At 46.3% G+C, this 19260-nt stretch overlaps 1 protein-coding gene across 1 annotated transcript in view; it reads left to right on the forward strand.

Annotated features, from left to right (window-relative positions):
• The first annotated feature begins 6711 nt into the window (after positions 1 to 6711).
• The window catches only part of cmip (c-Maf inducing protein), a 72435-nt gene continuing 59886 nt past the window's right edge, over positions 6712 to 19260 (forward strand). The window contains exons 1-2 of the mRNA XM_086108573.1: positions 6712 to 7183; positions 7250 to 7649. Coding sequence (XP_085964699.1) covers positions 7332 to 7649 — 318 coding nt within the window. The 5' untranslated portion in view covers positions 6712 to 7183; positions 7250 to 7331. The remainder of the gene's footprint in view (positions 7184 to 7249; positions 7650 to 19260) is intronic.

The raw sequence follows: 19260 nt of genomic DNA on the forward strand, positions 1-19260 counted from the left end.
AGTCACTGAGTGGGAACCGATCCCACACCGCCCGCACACAAGTCAGGTTAGTGCACCACTATAGTTGGGGTGCCCAACCTTTTCTGACTGAAGATCTACTTTTCAAGCAACCAACCTGCCGCGAGCATCCCATTACCACGTGTGCGCGCATGCATGCACACCTATGGGCATGCACGCGTACGCACGCACACACGCATGCCATAATGAGCAAGCAAGCCATAACTGCCACAAACATGAACGAAACAGATAAATAAAGTAGATACAAGATTTTATGAGCTTGTGAAAAGGAAATTGCTGCCTCCATTTGTCGAGACCTGACAGATGCGTAGGAACGAACATGCCCTTTTGCAGCATGTTAAATACATGAACGTCACTTTCGTAGCTCACATGTACCGTGTTAAAATGCTTCTCCTGGCGCTCCAAATTCCAATTCTTTGCCAGTGCCATCAGTCAATTGGAGATGAAACAAACTTTGAATGAAAATAATTATTTTTTAAAAAAGAGATTTCGCAACTGCTCTGATCTGTCAGACTGCTAATAACTTCTGGCGATGCAAGTCACACACCACTGTAGGTTATCCCTTTCATGTACTACCGTATTGGCCCAAATATAAGACGCTGTTTTTTGCATTGAAATAAGACTGAAAAAGTGGGGGTCGTCTTATATTCGGGGTCTAGACATTATACCCATTCGCGACGCTAGATGGCGCCAGATATCATCGAAGCGAATGCTGAACTTGACTCCCCAGGCCAAAGTGAACCCGTCACGAAGAAGAAAAATAAAAATAGCGGTAGCACGAAGAAGAAAAATAAAAAAATAGCGGCAAGAAAGAAAAGAAAATAACAGTAGAGATTACAGAAAATGGAGAAACGTAGCGACAATCTGGAGAAAAGTGGGTCGAAGATCAGTCAGGTTAACCGGCAGCTGAGGAGAAGTTATGATGTAATTTACATTTCAAAAACCAGAAGCCATTCATTTACGAATGTGATTGCACTTTAGTTTACATATTTAGAGGTTCAGATATTAAGATTTGAATGAGGCAAAATAACATTTTTCTCTCAAATATATTATAATCATTTGTTTCAGATGTACTGTAATTGTTTTCTGTATAAAAATTAATTTGGTGTTCAAAAAGTCTTTTTTCAAACGAGTTTTGAAAAAGAGGGGGTCGTCTTATAATCAGGGTCATCTTATATTCAGGCCAACACGGTAATAATGATAACCTGTAACCTGACAAACTGATAAAATGTCCACTGTCGTAAGCACTGTCCCTGAAAGGGTTAAAGGTGTCCTTTTTTAAAAAATTTATTTCATTTTGAAGTACTTTTTTGTGTGAAACTGATAGGATGTTTAGCGTGCAGTGTTCATTAACACAAAAATATATAATATTAATAACACGTGCAGACACACACACACGCACACACTCAAATATTTCTTTTTTTCCCATCAAATGTATGCGGGACATACTGTTCACTGTATATTTGTTGGTTATTGCACTTGATAAAGACCTATCAAGTATTGCCACATATCCGTAATATATTTGCATTGAGCGATATTTGTGTGTGATAGTCACGAGGTACTTGAAGTCAGAGCTGTGAGAGTTCTGGAGGTGAAACACAGGGCCTGTGTTGGACTGTAATTCCGAAACCCAAACAGATGGGCGGGCGGATTTCCGAGTGAAGTGGGCGGCAGAAGACACACGAATGCTGAAGATCAAGTGCTCTGTGTGTCGTCAAAGTGAGGCATCACCAATTCAGGAGTGCTACAGTCAAGGACTATCTGCAACCGCTGTAGTTGAATGCTTTAGTCGTATGAATCACAAGTAAGTAGTATCACCAAATATTTCATCACATAATAACAGTCTTAAATCCAGGACATCCATCATGCAGCATTACATCCGGATTCAAAAAGTCTGTTGCAGTTACCAGATGCATATGAAGCAAATATATTATTTTTAAAGCTCCAGAAACAGATTTATTTTTGCCTCTTCTGATTCTATAAATTCGATAACTCCCAATGCATGTACAGATACCAAGCTGATGTCTTTTTCCCATCCATGCATTTCTTCTCGATGGAGGTCACAGGTGATACTCACCGATCCCAGCTGACTTTGGGCAAAAGGTGGAGTGCACTCTGGACACGTCTCCACCCGACTATATAGACAAACTTCAAATGACTATTTAACATCATATTCAGAGATGCTATTGCAGAAGGTCATACCTGTCTGTGTATGGTAAGTTATTGACTCATACATAACTACAGTACTCTGAAATTGCACCCCCCACGCCCCTAAAAAAATTATTCTGGTTTGAAAAAAGCCACTCTGCAAAGCAGTGATGGTGCAAAAAGCCTCAGAAAGCCCAGTTTTTTCTTGAAAAGTACCCTTTGAAAATGAATTTTCAATAATGCTCCGATATAGTCCTCCAATCGTAATTCAAGCTTTGGCTGCACATTGAAATGAGCCAATCAGAAGCAATAATGTAGTAGTTGCACCAATGAAGGTACGGATAAACTCACTCGGCACAGGGCCTGCGGGATGGCTTTACGGAGGTGAATCTACAATCTGATTGGCTAAAAGAAGAACCAGCGATTTCAGTGGTGTTGGTGTGGTCGACCCCAGGCGGGGTATACCCTGAACTGGTTGCCAGCCAATTGCCTTGCACATATAGACAAACAACCAATTGTGCTCACAATCAAACCAAGAGACAATTTGAGAGTATTCAATCAACCAACCATGCATGTTTTTGGAACATAGGAGGAAACCGGAGTACCCGGAGAAAACCCACACAGGCTTTTTGGTTGGAGAACGTGCAAACTCCACACAGGAAGGCCGGAGCCGGGATCGAACCCACGACCTCTGCACTGTGAGGCAGACGTGCTAACCAGTCGATCACCGTGCCGCCCGATACAATACAATACTTATTTATTTATATAGCGCTTTCACAACAGCTGCAGCTGTAACAACATTTAACATAAAATAACAATATAATACAACAGAACACATAACATTAAACATGGATAATAATACAATCGTAACAGCTATCCCTGCTTCCCAAACATCCATCCATCCATTTTCCAACCCGTGAAACTGGAGTACCCGGAGAAAACCCACTCAGGCACGAGGAGAACATGGAAACTCCACACAGGAAGGCTGGAGCCATAATCAAACTCTCCAACTCTGCACTGTGAGGCGGACGAGCTAACCAGCTGTGCCGCCCAGATGAAGCATATCATATCAAAGTAATTTGATTTGGTTTAGTGGTGTTTGAGAGTGGTTTGTTTCAGGGAGTTTTATTAATTTTACAAGTTTTACAAATTTTACTTCTATGTACTCATGCATTGTTTTCACAAGACAAACTGCAATCAATACACCGCACAGCATATTTTGATCCTGTGTCAAAAATGAAAAGACAATGCTTCAAGTCATGATAATAAAGTAGAACAAGGCCAAGATCAGATTTCCACCGCATCTCATCGAAGTGTAGACGAAGGATTACCAAAGAATAGTGGAGAGAATTCAGTTAAAATGAACAGCCAATGACAACTCCCAGAATTCATCGAACAGGATTCTTGTGGCTGATGACAATGATAATATGGGGGGGAAGAATTTCTGAAGGATGATGGCGGTGGTAGCTATTAAAAGACAGACAAGAACGGAAATTAACCTCATCTCAAAGGTTTTTTCTTTTCTTCCTTTTCATCACAGTATGGGGTCACTTTTAAAAACGAGTTATGATATTAAAAATCTGTATGTGTGTGTTGCACTTATTGTGCACAATACTGAGAGGTGTACAACGAGCATTTCAGCGGAAACATAATCTGATACGACTCAGACAGAATGAAATACGCAGCATTCTGGAGAAATTAACAGAGGAATTACATGAAAAATCCAAGGCACTTGATGTTGTGACTACGAGTTGAAACCCTTCAAAAAGGATCCATGGTGTAACCATCCAGTGTAGCCTGGTGCTATACCCAATGCTGTCAATCAATCATCTGTAACTGTCAAGTCGGTGTTAAGGTTTGGATGTGACCCCAATTAGCACGACAACAGGCAGGGAGAGTTGAAGCCAACACTTGGCGTAGTTTATTAAAGAGTCTGAGCAAAGTCACTCAGGAGGAAGCACGAAGAAGCCACAGGGAAAATGTCCACAGAAAACGAAACCCTCACTCAGTGAGAAAACTGGGACTTACTGAAACGCTCAGGGGGAAGCACGAGGAGTCCACAAGGGAATGTCCACACATGGAGCAAGAAAACTGCAGGTGATGCCAACAGAGCTCACTGAGGTGGTGACGGCACGAACTGGCACTGAGGAATGGTTTGAGAGCCAATTTATACCAGTCCAAACGAGTAGATTGGCAACAGGTGGGTGATGAGCTGACGAGTATCAGGTGTGAGATGCAGAGCACCCTGGCTGAGGAGGCTGCCTGACTGGCCTCTTCCTATACAGTACCCCCTCCCTTACGGGAGCCACCTGGCGACTTGCCAGGTCTGCCGGGATGGTTGCGATGAAACTCAGTGATCAGGGCAGGGTCCATAATGAGCCGGGAAGAGACCCAGCTCCGATCCTCCACGCCGTAGCCCTCCCAGTCAACCAGATATTGGAATCCGCGTCCACGGCGCCGGACATCCATCAGTTTACGGACCTTCCACTGGGAGTGTCCGTCCACGAACTCAGGTGGAGGCGGGGCCGGGGTCGGAGGCAACAGGGGGCTGACGGAGACAGGTTTAACCCGGGACACATGAAAAACAGGATGGATCTTCATGGAGGGAGGCAGCTTCAGACGCACCGCTGCAGGACCGAGCACCTTTTGGATCCGATAGGGCCCAACAAACCGGGGGTTGAGTTTCTTGGCCCCGGCGGGGGACACCATGAACTGATCATAGGGCATACAGAGAATAACAACCAATCACACTCACAATCACATTTAGGGACAATTTCGAGTGTTGCATTAACCTGCCATGCATGTTTTTGGAATATGGGAGGAAACTGGAGTACCCGGAGAAAACCCACTCAGCCTGCAGCCTCTGCTCATCTGACGAGGGTTCTGATAGTGCGGCACACTGTCCATCACTGGAGCAGGGTCAAGATGTAGATGCAGGATGTCTGCTGCCAGAGATACATGGCAGGATAGTCCGGCGGGCAAGTCTTCAAGTGTTCGGGTAAAGGCCAGGCTTGATGTGGGTGGGGACTGGTGAGGGTTGGTCTGGCCATCAAGTCTGGATTTGGTTGGACAACTGTCACGGTGTGGTTGGAGCCACCCAGTCTTAATGCAATTGAGAGGCTGACTTGCAATGGGCCAGAGCTCGGGCCGCATCAGTCTGATCAGAAGGACACCAGAAACAAGAGAAAAATGAATGCGGGCACTAGAAAGGGAAAGCTTTGAATGACTTGGATGCAGGTTTGGAACGACATGAACTGGACACAGATGTAGATGATGATGAAACAAATGCAGAACAATGTGACAATTAGACATGTAGCAAAGAGATGGCGAGACGGGGTGGAACGATTTGTGGAAATGGTTACAGAAATTGTGACAGGACCTTTTATTTGTGCCTCTTTGTTGGCCAACTCACAGAGTTCCTGGATCAAGGCCATACTGTGAAGGGTTAGTGAGTAATGTTTCTCTGAATATACTGTAAGTTTTGACCTACTGTAGATGCTTGTGAGTGTTTCGATTTTGTATTTGTGTGGTTGACTGATTGTCCCATCCAATGTACTACTGAAAGAGCATTGGCGACTGTCGCTCCCCCCCCCCCCCCCCCCACTTTGCTCTAGCAGTAGCGTAGTTGGAGCTTGCTCTTCATCCAAATTTTGGCCTGCAACACAGGGCAAACAAATCAACTATGCGAAGGCTTGTAACATAAAAAAGGTGGGGAAACTCATAAGACAAGGCATCACTTTCCTGGGTTTGAGTGTAATTTCCAATTCTTGCCAGCTAACAGCTCTAATATGATTCCCAAGTTCAGGGATGGGCAACTGGTGCCCCCCAACCACACCTGGTTGTTTAATTATTTTTTAAATTAAAAAGTTTATTGTTGTTGTGCCGTTTTGAGTTGTGATATCAGTGTTCGCCACTAGGTGGCGTGCATCGCATACCCCATGCAGGACAAACATACGGGAGAACCAAAAATGCACCAAATGAACTCGTGCACGAATGTTGATTTGTTTTCAATACTTTTGTGACATCTTTGATTGGGAATTTTTATGCTCGAGCCCCGAAAACAAGTGCTGTTTCTTGACCCCCTTTAGATGGATGCCCCACTCTTTGCACGGCCCCCCGTAGTGACTTGTGTCTTTGGGTTGTGGTTGACTTTTTTGTTTATGCTACACAAATTCTTCCGAGCAGCAAGTGGCAGAACAAACACGCGGCGCAACCAGAAAAACGAATGCAGAACTTCATTATTGGCGTTATTACATTTTGCTTCCTCCGTTCGATACGTATGTTTTCGGTTGGAATGATAATGAAGGAATACCATTGTTTATAATGCACGACTTCTATTTTTGTTATTTAAACTCCACTGGTTTTCATTCGAATCGAAACGATGACGAGAAGAAATGTGGCGGCTGGAGAAGCCGAAAAAAAGGAGGAGGCGGAGGACGACGAGGAGGAGTAAGCAGCCTTCGGCAGACAGCGGAGCGCAAAAAGACGCAAGAGAAGGCTCATCCGTTCGCCTCCCCATTGACGTCAGTCCAGTATCACATGAACCGGCGGCGACCAATCGGCGCGGCGCTGCTGGAGAGAGCTGGCTCGTTTACAGCAAGATAGGGGGGAAAATACGGAATAAAAGGAAACCGAGCCAGCGAGCTTGTAATGAGCACAAAATCCCCGAGAGGAAGCGAGACCCGCCGCAATTGAAGCTTTCTTCCCCTTTCGTCCTTCTCCCCGCGTCTTTCTGTCGCTGGATTATTCGTTTTGGCTCGCTAGCGGACGGAATGGATAAGGCCATGGCCCTAACATACTGAATCGCTCTTTGGCAGCGGAGGGGAGTCGAGAGACGCGCACCGCGGACGCATTTCATGGGCCATTGTGCGGGGAGTAAAATGGTGGATTGTTTACAGTGTGTCATCAAAACCTTCCCCCGTGTGGATATCCTGCCATAAAAGTGCTCGGAGGCGTCTTAAACGCCCGTCTCGGCCTCGTCTCTCTCCAGTTATTCGTCGTGTTCGAGCACCACTAGGTAGGTACTGTAGGTACCCCCTCCCCCAGCGCGACCAGACACTGCTCATTTTTCATATACATGTAGGTGTCTTGCTGTGTGGGTGTTTTTGTGTCAAGCGATCGCGCCCCTCTCCTCATTTCGGGAAACACCGCTGGGTTACTGGATTATGGATTTCAACAGCGCCGGCGGAGGCAACGAGCTGCACAACAACCAGTTTTATCAGTGCGAGGAGAGCAAACCTTTACTGGGGGACATGTCGGAGGGGAATAATAACGCCAAAGTTGCCGCGGGGCCGTGTAAGAGGAGCCTGCAACACTGCGGCAGCAGCGGGATGCGCTACAAGCTGCTCCACGAGGGCGACATCCAGGTGTGCGTGGTGAAACACCCGCGCACCTTCCTCAGTAAGATCCTCACCTCCAAGTTCCTGCGCAGATGGGAGCCGCATCACCTCACGCTCACGGACAGCAGCCTGACCTCGGCCACCGTGAGAATCTTCATTTTCTTCCCTACGTGTGCGTGTGTCATTATAAATATGCTCGTTGCTGCGTCTGGCATTCCACAGGCAGCGTTGGTGTTTGTCTTTTCTTGTCTGGACGCAGCAGACGAGCGCCAAGATTGTGCACAATCTGTTTGACGCAGTTGGCGAGAAAGCAGTGTGTGTCAGCATGTTGATAGCAGTGACATTGTTGTTTGACAGGCGCCTTCGTCAGCCCACCTTCTGGTGTTAAACATACCTTGCCCATACCTGTAGCCCACAGGTATTAAGCTTTTCAAACCGGGCTGCATAGTACAATGTTGCCTTGGGTTGTCTTGGCAACCTTTGAGCAGTGTTCTTCCGATAGGTTGCTGCCATTTCCTTTATGGTCTGTGGGGTAGATGAGTGGCACATCCGCCTCACAATTCTGAGGTTGGGGGTCAAATCAGAGTTTGAAACGGTGCTCTGGCCTTTATTATTATTATTTTTTTTTTATTGTGGGCATTTTGTATGTTTGTGGATTTTCTTGGCATAGTCCTGCTTCACCCCCCCCCCCCGCCCCCACCCTCCTTCCAAACACAAGTATGTGAGGTTGATTGAAGACTCGTAAATTGTCCTTTGGTGTTTGTCTGTACACACTCTGCAATTGGCCGTTGACCAGGTCATGGCCAAAGTCAAATGGGGACTGCTCTAACAAATGAGGATACACAGAAAGGAAGACGGGTTGATGGTTCCTTCATATGAAACCACCTAACTAACTTAAAGTAGTTATTATACCTCTGACAGAGTTGCATTAATACCTCTATTGGACATTGTAAGACATTGGCGAGCATTGTGAAGAGATGTAAATGATATGTAAGTTAGCCATGTCTACTCCCTGTCATTCATTTCCATACCACATGTCTTGTTCAGGGAAACCAGCGCCGATGCCCCACTGACGAGTGACCATTATGGCCACAATTAAAATACAGAATTGAGTGAGTTTGAATGTCCATGAAAAATAATATCATTGAAAGTCCCTGTGACATTATACAAAGTTTGAACATCAACACTGCATTTAAATGTAGAAAAAAAGTATTAAAAAGTTAAATAAAACTGAACTGTCCAAGAGCAGTGATTCTTCCAAGTACCACGAGTGTAGCACTCGTGCTGCACCACTTGTGGTATGAGTGACACACTTTGAGAATCACTTGTCCTCATAAGTGTTGCAGGTAGCCTGAGGCCCGTCCCATTTGACTTTGGGGTTGAGTACGCCCTGGAATGGTTGCCAGTCAATCGCAGGGCACATGTTAAGGTTGGCCTTAAAATAAAGTCTCCACCCCTTCCCACCCCAACAAACAAAAAAAATCATATTTCCAACTTCAATCGTCCCTAAGTCGATTCATCCCCTCTGTTGCAAAATATAAAGGGTTTCTACGTTTCTACACCATCAATATTTGGATTAAGATCAAAGTTTCGGTTTCGGAATAACCTGTTCACATGCCTGAGTGGACAGTTACTCTTGTATACATGGTAATTGTGTTCAACTGGAAAACCGAGATCTAAAGCGCAATGTACGGATATCGTCATGACGCAAATAGAAGTCATATCCGCTCATTACTTTCTACCGTCAAGAAAACAGATTATAGTCATATATACAGATTTCTTCTGGTGGCACACGCCACCAGAATAAAGCAGTCAGTTTCCTCCTGGCTCCAAAAGTGTGCTGTGTCTGAGTGTCGCTGTCTTTGTTCATCTCAACTTGTGTATTTCCGGTGACTTGCGCAGCAGACGAACTGACTTATAGTTGTGTGTGTGTGTGTGTGTGTGTGTGTGTATACATTGTGTCATTGTGGCCAAAGAGACAGAAAATTACATGAAAATACCACAGAGAAATCAATGCGTTGAAATTTGGCTCACTGCACATGGCAACGTAAGATGGCCGCCAGTGGCATCACTTCTCACTATGGCAAGGAAGGGCCATCGCCGCACAGACAAGTGCTTACTGTATTCAGAACAAGATTCCTTGCGGCTAGAGCGTGCACAGATCACAAGCCGATGTTCGCCTCAAAGGCGGTATCACAATTGTGTTTGTATGACCAAATATTCAGGTTAGAAAAGGGGAATTTGCGTTTTTAAAAATTCAAATCTGCGCATATATCGGGTTTTTGGACATGTTTTGCGGGGCATTCCAAAAGCCAAATATTGCCAATATTTACTAATTTAATTTAATTCTACAGTAATTTGACTACAATGCTCTGTGTAAATATGACTAGTCTTTACCTTCGTGTTTCATCTGTGTGTGTGTGAGAGAGAGAGAGAGAGTGTGTATATATAATAATAATAATAATAAAACATTTTATTTATAAGCGCCTTTCAAGACACCCAAGGACACTTTACAATAACAAAATATATACATATATATATATATATTTAAAAAAAAATCCTTGTCTCACCCCCCCCTCGGGTGGTGTCCGTCCCTCATTCAGCTCGGGTCCTCTACCAGAGGCCAGGAAGCTTGAGGGTTCTGCGCAGTATCCTTGCTGTTCCCAGCACTGCACATTTCTGGACTGAGATGTCCGATGTTGTTCCCGGGATCTGTTGCAACCACTCATCTGATTTGGGGGTCACTGCCCCGAGTGCTCCGACCACCACAGGCACGACTGTCACCTTTACCTTCCAGGCTCTCTCCAGCTCCTCTCTGAGCCCTTGGTATTTCTCGAGTTTCTCGTGTTCCTTCTTTCTGATGTTTCCATCACTTGGGACCGCTACATCCACTACAACGGCTTTCCTCTGCCCTTTATCTATGATCACGATATCTGGTTGGTTCGCCATTACCATCTTGTCAGTCTGGATCTGGAAGTCCCACAGGATCTTCGCTCTGTCATTCTCCACCACCTTCGGAGGTGTTTCCGATTTTGACCTTGAGGTTTCCAGTCCATACTCCGCACAGATGTTTCGGTAGACTATGCCAGCCACCTGGTTATGGCGTTCCATGTAGGCTTTCCCTGCCAGCATCTTACACCCTGCAGTTATGTGTTGGATAGGCTCAGGTGCCTCTTTGCACAACCTACACCTTGGGTCTTGTCTGGTGTGGTATATCTGGGCCTCAATGGCTCTGGTGCTCAGGGCCTGCTCCTGAGCAGCCAGGATGAGTGCCTCTGTGCTGTCCTTCAGGCCAGCCCTCTCTAGCCACTGATAGGACTTCTTGAGATCAGCCACTTCAGTTATGGTCCGGTGGTACATCCCATGTAGGGGCTTGTCCTCCCATGATGGTCCCTCTTCCAGCGCCTCATCTTCTGTTCCCCATTGTCTGAGACATTCTCTGAGTACGTCATCCGTTGGAGCCTTCTCCTTGATGTATTCATGGAGCTTGGATGTTTCATCCTGGACAGTGGCTCTCACACTCACTAGTCCCCGGCCTCCTTCCTTTCGGCTTGCGTACAGTCTCAGGGTGCTGGATTTGGGATGGAACCCCCCATGAATGGTTAGGAGCTTTCGGGTCTTAACGTCCGTGGTCTGAATCTCTTCCTTTGGCCACCTTATTATTCCTGCAGGGTACCTGATCACTGGCAGGGCATAGCTGTTTATTGCCCGGGTCTTATTCTTGCCATTGAGCTGGCTTCTTAGGACTTGCCTCACTCGCTGGAGGTATTTGGCCGTAGCCGCTTTCCTTGTTGCCAGTTCGAGGTTGCCATTGGCTTGTGGTTTACCGAGGTACTTGTAGCTGTCCTCAATGTCTGCTATTGTTCCTTCAGGGAGTGAGACCCCTTCAGTGCGGACTACCTTTCCTCTCTTAGTCACCATCCGACTACATTTCTCAAGCCCGAATGACATCCCGATGTCGCTGCTGTAGATCCTGGTTGTGTGGATCAGTGAGTCTATATCCCTTTCGCTCTTAGCATACAGCTTTATGTCATCCATGTAGAGGAGGTGACTGATCGTAGCTCCATTTCTGAGGCGGTATCCATAGCCTGTCTTGGTGATTCCTTGGCTTAGGGGGTTCAGTCCTATGCAGAACAGCAGTGGGGAGAGTGCATCACCTTGGTATATGCCACATTTGATGGACACTTGGGTAAGTGGCTTGCCATTGGCTTCAAGTGTGGTTTTCCACATCCTCATCGAGTTCGCAACGAAGGCTCTTAGGGTCCTGTTCACCTTATACAACTCCAAGCATTCAGTGATCCATGTATGTGGCATCGAGTCATAGGCTTTCTTGTAATCAATCCAGGCTGTGCACAGGTTGGTACGTCGGGACCTGCAGTCTTGTGCGACTGTTCTGTCAGCCAGGAGCTGATGTTTGGCTCCTCTGGTATCTCTACCAATGCCCTTCTGTGCTTCGCTCATGTATTGATCCATGTGTCCACTTATCTTAGCCGCAATGATGCCTGACATGAGCTTCCATGTTGTGGATAGACAGGTTATTGGCCGATAGTTGGATGGGACTGCACCCTTTGGTAACTGGGTTCTGTTCAGGGAGGTTGCTGTGCTCTTCTCTCAGGGTCACCAGCCATTGTGCACTGCTGTTATGTGCAACCTCCTTCTCCCATATGCCTTTCCAGTACCTTTCAGTTTCCAGTTTTGGTGGGTCAGCTCTGTTGTTGTTAGGACCCTGCCACTGAGCGTACACTTTTGCAGGTTGTGTTGCGAACAGCCTGTTTATTCGTCTGGCCTCATTCTCTTTCGTGTACCGCTTTAGGCGGCTGGACAAGGCTTGGAGCCTTTGTTTGGCAGTTTCGAGTGCTTCAGGTATGGTCATCTGGATGTGCCTCTCGGGTATCGGCCTTTTCATCACACCTCTCTGGGCCTCCGTCAATCGACCCTCATCTTTCCGAGCCGCCTTGATCTTAGCCTCCAACCGTCTTTTCCATGGTGGGTAACGTATCTCATGGCTTCCATGGTTGCTCTTATAGCCAATCATCTCTAGGATCACTGATGCTGAAGCGTATATCAGCTCATTGGTTTCCGTGATCGTTACGGTAGGGATCGCCCTCAGTGCTGCATTCACACTTTCCATGAGACTTTCAGGTGGTACTTCACATAGCCGTTGTAATCGGTTTCTAGGTTGCCCACCTTTCATTCTCACCATGATCTTAGCTTTCAGGTCAGTTGCTGCCTCGCTCAGCATTTCATTCATTGGGGCTGGCCTCCCAATCTCATCATCTGCATTCATTGGGGCTTGCCTCCCAATCTCTGGTATGACCTCCTCCTCTGATCTGACAGCCTGGGGCCCTTCACCATGGAACCTGCGTTGTACCTCATCAATCTCAAGTTGTGACAGCAGTTGCCGTTTGTGGATGTTGGAACACTGAGCTACCAGTTGTTTTGTGGTCAACCGTGACTGTGGGTTTCGAAGTAACCATTTAGTCCACATTCTCTGCATGTAACCCCCCTGACTAGGGTTGCTTGAGTAGTAGCATTCCAACAGAGCCATGTTATCGCATCTCGCCCATCTCCGCTTTGTTCCAGTAGCCCATTTTTCAAGCAGACCTTGTTTGGCCGGGCGACGTATGAGCCAGCATGTCATTCGTTTTATTGTCTCTCATCATTGTATGAGGTTGGCATTTGCGTGAAGGACCTTGCCCAAGGACCCACACTGGATGGTGTTCTGTGATCATTTTTGCCCCAAGGGAGATTTGAACCACCGTCTCCCGTACGCCAAACCAATACCTTACCAACTGAGCTATCCAGCCGCTCTATATATATAAATATATATTCATCCGTGGGGCGGCCCGGTCGTCCAGTGGTTAGCACGTCGGCTTCACAGTGCAGAGGTACCGGGTTCGATTACAGCTCCGGCCTCCCTGTGTGGAGTTTGCATGTTCTCCCCGGGCCTGCGTGGGTTTTCTTCGGGTGCTCCGGTTTCCTCCCATATTCCAAAAACATGCGTGGCAGGCTGATTGAACACTCTAAATTGTCCCCGAGTGTGAGCGTGGATGGTTGTTCGTCTCTGTGTGCCCTGCGATTGGCTGCCAACCGATTCAGGGTGTCCCCCGCCTACTGCCCGGAGGCAGCTGGGATAGGCTCGAGCACCCCCCGCGACCCTAGTGAGGATCAAGCAGTTCGGAAGATGAATGAATGAATGAATGAATATTCATCCGTACATGCAAACAGCTATTTTACTTGGAGAAAATAATGATCCCATGTTTCCCTCTATTTTTTGACCCGTGACAGACCAAATTAGTAACAGAATCATAACTTGTGTGAGGTGAGTAAGTAGGACCCCCGAGCAAGAGTCACTCCAGTTTTACAAAAATATGCACCAAAAGCCAAAGATGATTCCAATAAACGTATGATTTTAACTGAATTAATTCACTTCGACACACTTGGTTCGTGGATGTCAGGCAGGTGCAGTCCCCAGAGTTTTGCTAATATTACCACTTTAACAATGAAGAATAAGCGTTGCTAAATCTGAAGTCTATTTGCAGAATGTATACTTGAGGGAATGGGAGCAGGGAGCTGCTATTCAGAGAAATTGGTACATTAAATTCTCTGCGTCATATCCTGGTAACATTTTGGAGAAAATAAAAGCCTGTCGCTTTGTTGTGAAGAAAGAATGTGGAATATACTGTGTTGCAAACACACGGAAGGGTGTCCATGTGATGGAACACAATTTCATATGGGGCCAGACAAAGAAGCATCAAGACTCCACCGTAGATTTGAAGGATTAGGAGACGGTTGACTGGTGGTCGCAGTACTCCGTTTTCCTTTTTCAGATTCTCTGGAATGTTTATAAGCTGAAGAGAAAAAAAATGCCCCTTCAAATCCAATACCACTTTGCTCTTTAGGGTCGGCGGTTCGCTGGCCAAGCCCAACTGACTTTGTACAAGTGGTGGGATACACCCTACAAGTGTCACCAGCCAATCGAGGGGCAAATATATAGACCAGGTATAAACAAATCACCCTTTACAGTTTTCACACCTGATTGACCATTTTTTAGTTTTCAAGTTAACCTAAGACCAACTTAGGCATGGAGAGAACATCCATACTTTGAAGCCTTGAGCAGAAATTTGAACCATGAACTTCAGAACCGTGAGGCAGATATATATATTTCTATTTATATTTATAAATTACAATGTCTGGAAAAAAAATGCCAACCAATGTCTCGAATGGGTACGACGTTAAACTGCATCCAACTGGTCCTCCAGGTTGGGGGTTGGGCGTGAGGTCAACAACCTCACCCTGTAAAACAAAACCTGTTACAGAAACGACGAGAGGAAGCCATTCCGGTAAACCACGGCGAAGAAGAGACGGCACATCCTTGGATGTATCTATGACGGGGCCGGGTGAAATCCAGCAGGAAGCCCGACCCCTGATGACCCCGATCTTTGGAACCAAAACCAACACCAGAGTAGGCACCTGGAATGTGCGCACAATGTTCCAGTCTGGTCGCATGGACCAGGTGCTGAAGAATATGAGGGACTATCGCCTGGACATCTTAGGCGTTAGTGAAATGAGGTGGACGGGGCAAGGGCGTCTCGTGGTTGATGGAGCAACTTTTCTGTACTCTGGAAAGCAAGACCACCATTCCCATGGAGTCGGCATCATCCTCTCCAATAGTGCAGCAAAAGCATTGATTGGATGGAAGCCGGTGAATGAACGGATTATTACAGCAAGGCTCTACACCAGATATGCCAAAGTAACCATCGTACAAGTCTATGCCCCAACCGAAGCTGCCTCAGCGGACGATAAAGACACCTTCTACAACCAGCTCCAGACCGTGCTTGAGGAGATCCCCAGACATGACATCAAAATGCTGATTGGAGACTTCAACGCAAAACTGGATAATGACAGAAGGGGCCTGAATGCCACAGTTGGACCACATGGGTCTGCAGGCTCTACGAACGACAACGGGGAGAGACTGTTGATGCTAACCAGTACCAACGGCCTCAGCATTGGCAACACCTTTTTTGAGCACAAGCGGATCCACAAAGTAACCTGGGTTTCACCTGGTGGCGGAACCCAGAACGAACTGGACTACATCTGCATCAACACAAGGTGGCGCTCGTCATTGCTCGACGTTCGCTCCCACAGAGGTGCAGATGTGGGTTCAGACCACTTCCTTGTGGTGAGTAAAATCAAGCTGAAGCTGAAGAAGGTGAAAAAGGTGCAGCCCAAGAGACCTTACGCAGTGGACAAGCTAAAGGATAACAACATCTCAGAAAGCTTCTGTGAGGAGTTGAGTAGGAAGCTCAAGGTATCACAACACCTTGCAAACATTGAGGAGCAGTGGAGTATGTTCTCTTGTGCCATTGCTGAAACTGCAGAAGCAGTTATCGGCAGAAAGAGGGGTACCAACAAAGAGAGATGGATAACAGACAACACCTGGAAGTTGATTGATGAAAGGAAAGTGGCCAAGATAAAAAGAGAACAAAAGAGGAGGCTCCGGAGCTGGAGGATGGAAGACGAGGAGTACAGGCGCTTGGACAGGGCAGTGAAGAAGAGTTGCAGGAAGGATAAAAGACAGTGGCTAGAAGAGAAAGCAAGAGAGGCACAGGAAGCAGCCGAGAACAACAACACGACGACCCTATACAAGATCGTGCGGGAGCTAACCAACTCCAGGAGCAGCTCTAGCGTGCCAATCAGGAGCAAGGATGGCAGGACACTTCTAAGCGACGAGGAGCAAGAAGCAAGATGGCTGGAACACTTCAGGGAGGTTCTCAACCAACCAATGCCTCCCGTGCTCTTCAATTTCGATCAAGAGACATCAGCTCCAGCTCTAAATATTACATCGAAAGAGATATCCGAGACTGAGGTTGCCAGAGCAATCAAGGGCCTTAAGAACAACAAGGCACCGGGACTCGATGAGGTAGCTGCCGAGATGTTGAAACACGGCCAAGACACTGTTGTGGAGAGACTTACCCACCTGTTCAACCTGATTTGGCATGCTGAAGAGGTTCCTGCCGACTGGAGACGTGGGGTCATTGTCACGCTTCCTAAGAAGGGAAACCTCGCAGACTGCAATAACTGGCGGGGCATTACACTGCTGTCAATCCCCAGCAAGGTATTCTGCAGTGTCCTGCTACATCGCCTTAAAGATGAAGTGGATAACATCTTGAGGGAAGAACAAGCCGGTTTCAGGAAGGGAAGGTCTTGCGCCGAACAGATCTTTACCCTTCGAAACATCATTGAGCAGTGCCAAGAAGTTCAGACACCACTCATGATCAACTATATCGATTTCAAGAAAGCCTTCGACAGCATCCACCGGGAGTCACTGTGGCAGATCGTCCAGCTGTATGGTGTACCCCTCAAGTACATCAACATCTTCAGGTCATTGTACCACAACTCAACCTGTTGTGTCAAAACCAACAGTGGCCCAACTGATGATTTTGACATTGTCACTGGTGTAAGACAGGGTTGCATTCTGTCACCCCTACTCTTCATCATCATAATTGACTTTGTGATGAGGAAGTCCATCACAGGGGAAAAAGTTGGTATCAAGTGGGGAGGGAGCAGACTAGCTGACCTGGAATTTGCAGATGATTTGGCTCTGTTAAGTCACACCCAGCCCGCACTCCAGGAGTTGACCAACAATCTGCATGAGCACGGAGTTAAGGTCGGTTTACGAATTAGCCAGGAAAAGACCAAGGCCATGGCCGTCGGACAGCACCAACACCTTCAACCACTCACTCTACACCAACATGACATAGAGTACATTGACAGCTTCACATATCTTGGGAGTAACATCTCAAATACAGGTGGTGTGGAGAAAGACGTCAACAGTAGACTTGGTAAAGCTGCGGGAGTGTTCCAACGCCTCCGCAACATCTGGTCATCGAAAGCCATCACTACGACCACCAAGCTACGCCTCTATATGTCAGTGGTTATCCCAACAGCGATTTACGCCTGTGAGACATGGATGAAGACAGCCAACATTACCAACAAGTTAGATGTCTTTCATCGGCGTTGCCTGAGATCCATCCTGAGGATCTCATGGAGAGACCACATCACCAACGAGGAGGTGATGAAGAGGGCAGGAGTGGCTGAACTGTCAGACATTGTCTCTGAAAGGAGAAGGAAAATGATCGGCCACGTACTCCGGCTGCCAAGAGAGAGACCGGCAAGTGTGGCCATGGACTGGATGCCAGAGGGTGGAAAGAGGAAGAGAGGTAGGCCAAAGAAGACGTGGAGACAGACTGCCAAAGAAGACCTCAGTGAGATGGGTGTCAGCTGGCATGGAGCAAGAAGGGTCGCCAGTGACCGGAACAAATGGAGGAGGCTCGTCGCCCAATGTTCCAAATAGGAGCGGGCGGAACTAACTAACTAACTAACTAACTAATGTCTCGAAAAAATATATTTCAGGAGTTTTGAGAAGTTGTTCCAATGAGTGGGCTATGCTTTAAACCTGTCACATTGCGCAGTGCCATGAACTAAACGGCACGTTTAAAACGCCACCAAGGCAAGATTGACATCAATGAAAGTCGGAGGGGCATAATGGAACACAAACATGTTCTTGAAAAAAATGAATGCAGGAACTTGGTCAATCTGATCACGTGATCTGAAGCCTGATGACATCTTTTTTTAGTGTCGTTTTAAAAACATCAGATTATTATTATTATTTGTTAAAAAAAATTGTGGGTCTCATTATATCGAAAAAATAAAAATATTCTTATGTACATAGAGCTTGCCAAACGGAACAGCAATAATTTAGTTTTTGGTTATTGTTGCTTTTTTTATTTTTTATTTTTTTTAACCAAAATTGTAAGAGTGACAGAAACTGCCACACAGCCTGCACTCTGCAGCACAGATGAGTGGCGAAGGCTGGTTAATGTTTGTGCATGGCTTGAAAGTTGTTTTTTTCATCAGCCTTGATTCAAACAGTTTCAACGGTTGCAAACCGTTTTTCTTGTCGGAAATAAATTTTTGAACATGTTCACAATTTGATGGCGACAAGAAAAAAAACTGTTGCGAACGTCTGCAACCTTGAACGAACCTTGACGGGAAAACCCCCCAACATTCGCTACATGAGCAAAGACTCGCAAACCTCCGCTCACTGAGATACGGGCTTGAGTTGGCAAGGCCTTTGTCCTCAAAATTTGCATCTGGAAGGAGAAAGAAATAAGCTTTTGCGCTGGTTAAGAAAAAAAAAGTATGGACTAAGATATGGAAACATTTTGCTTAACACGGCTGGCAGTCTGGGCAAGCCACAAGATCCGACAAACTAAGTCTACAAATCCTGGGAAGGGAAACGCTCCGGCCAACCTGCTTGCTGACTGGCATCATCAAAGACAAGTGACTAAGAGGTAATTGTTGTGAGCCGATACGGGCATAAACAACAGCGGTTTTCAATGAGAGGCATTATTATTCATCGTGATACATTTTTTTGGAATGTACTGTAATTCAACACCATTAATAGAAGACGTGCAAAGGTGTCTGCTAAGAATGGGCAAGTACTGACACCAAGAATCAGTATCGGTTTGATATTGGTCCTGCTTTAAGGTATCGAATATTCATGAAGTCTGCCGATACCAGCGACCATTGGGTGAAAGTTAAACAAAGAAAAAAAGAGAAAGTTGAATAAGTGCTCCTCCCTAGTTCGTTGTGCCACAGTTGCAAGCACCTAAGAAGAATTTTGTGTACAAAAGCTTGTAGGACGAGGAAAAAAGTTGGGAAAACTGCTTTGGGCTAGCGTCTTTACAAT

The sequence above is a fragment of the Hippocampus guttulatus genome, chromosome 4, assembly GCF_054856545.1.
Source record: "Hippocampus guttulatus isolate MCC_2025c chromosome 4, RoL_Hgut_1.0, whole genome shotgun sequence".
Classification (NCBI taxonomy): domain Eukaryota; kingdom Metazoa; phylum Chordata; class Actinopteri; order Syngnathiformes; family Syngnathidae; genus Hippocampus; species Hippocampus guttulatus.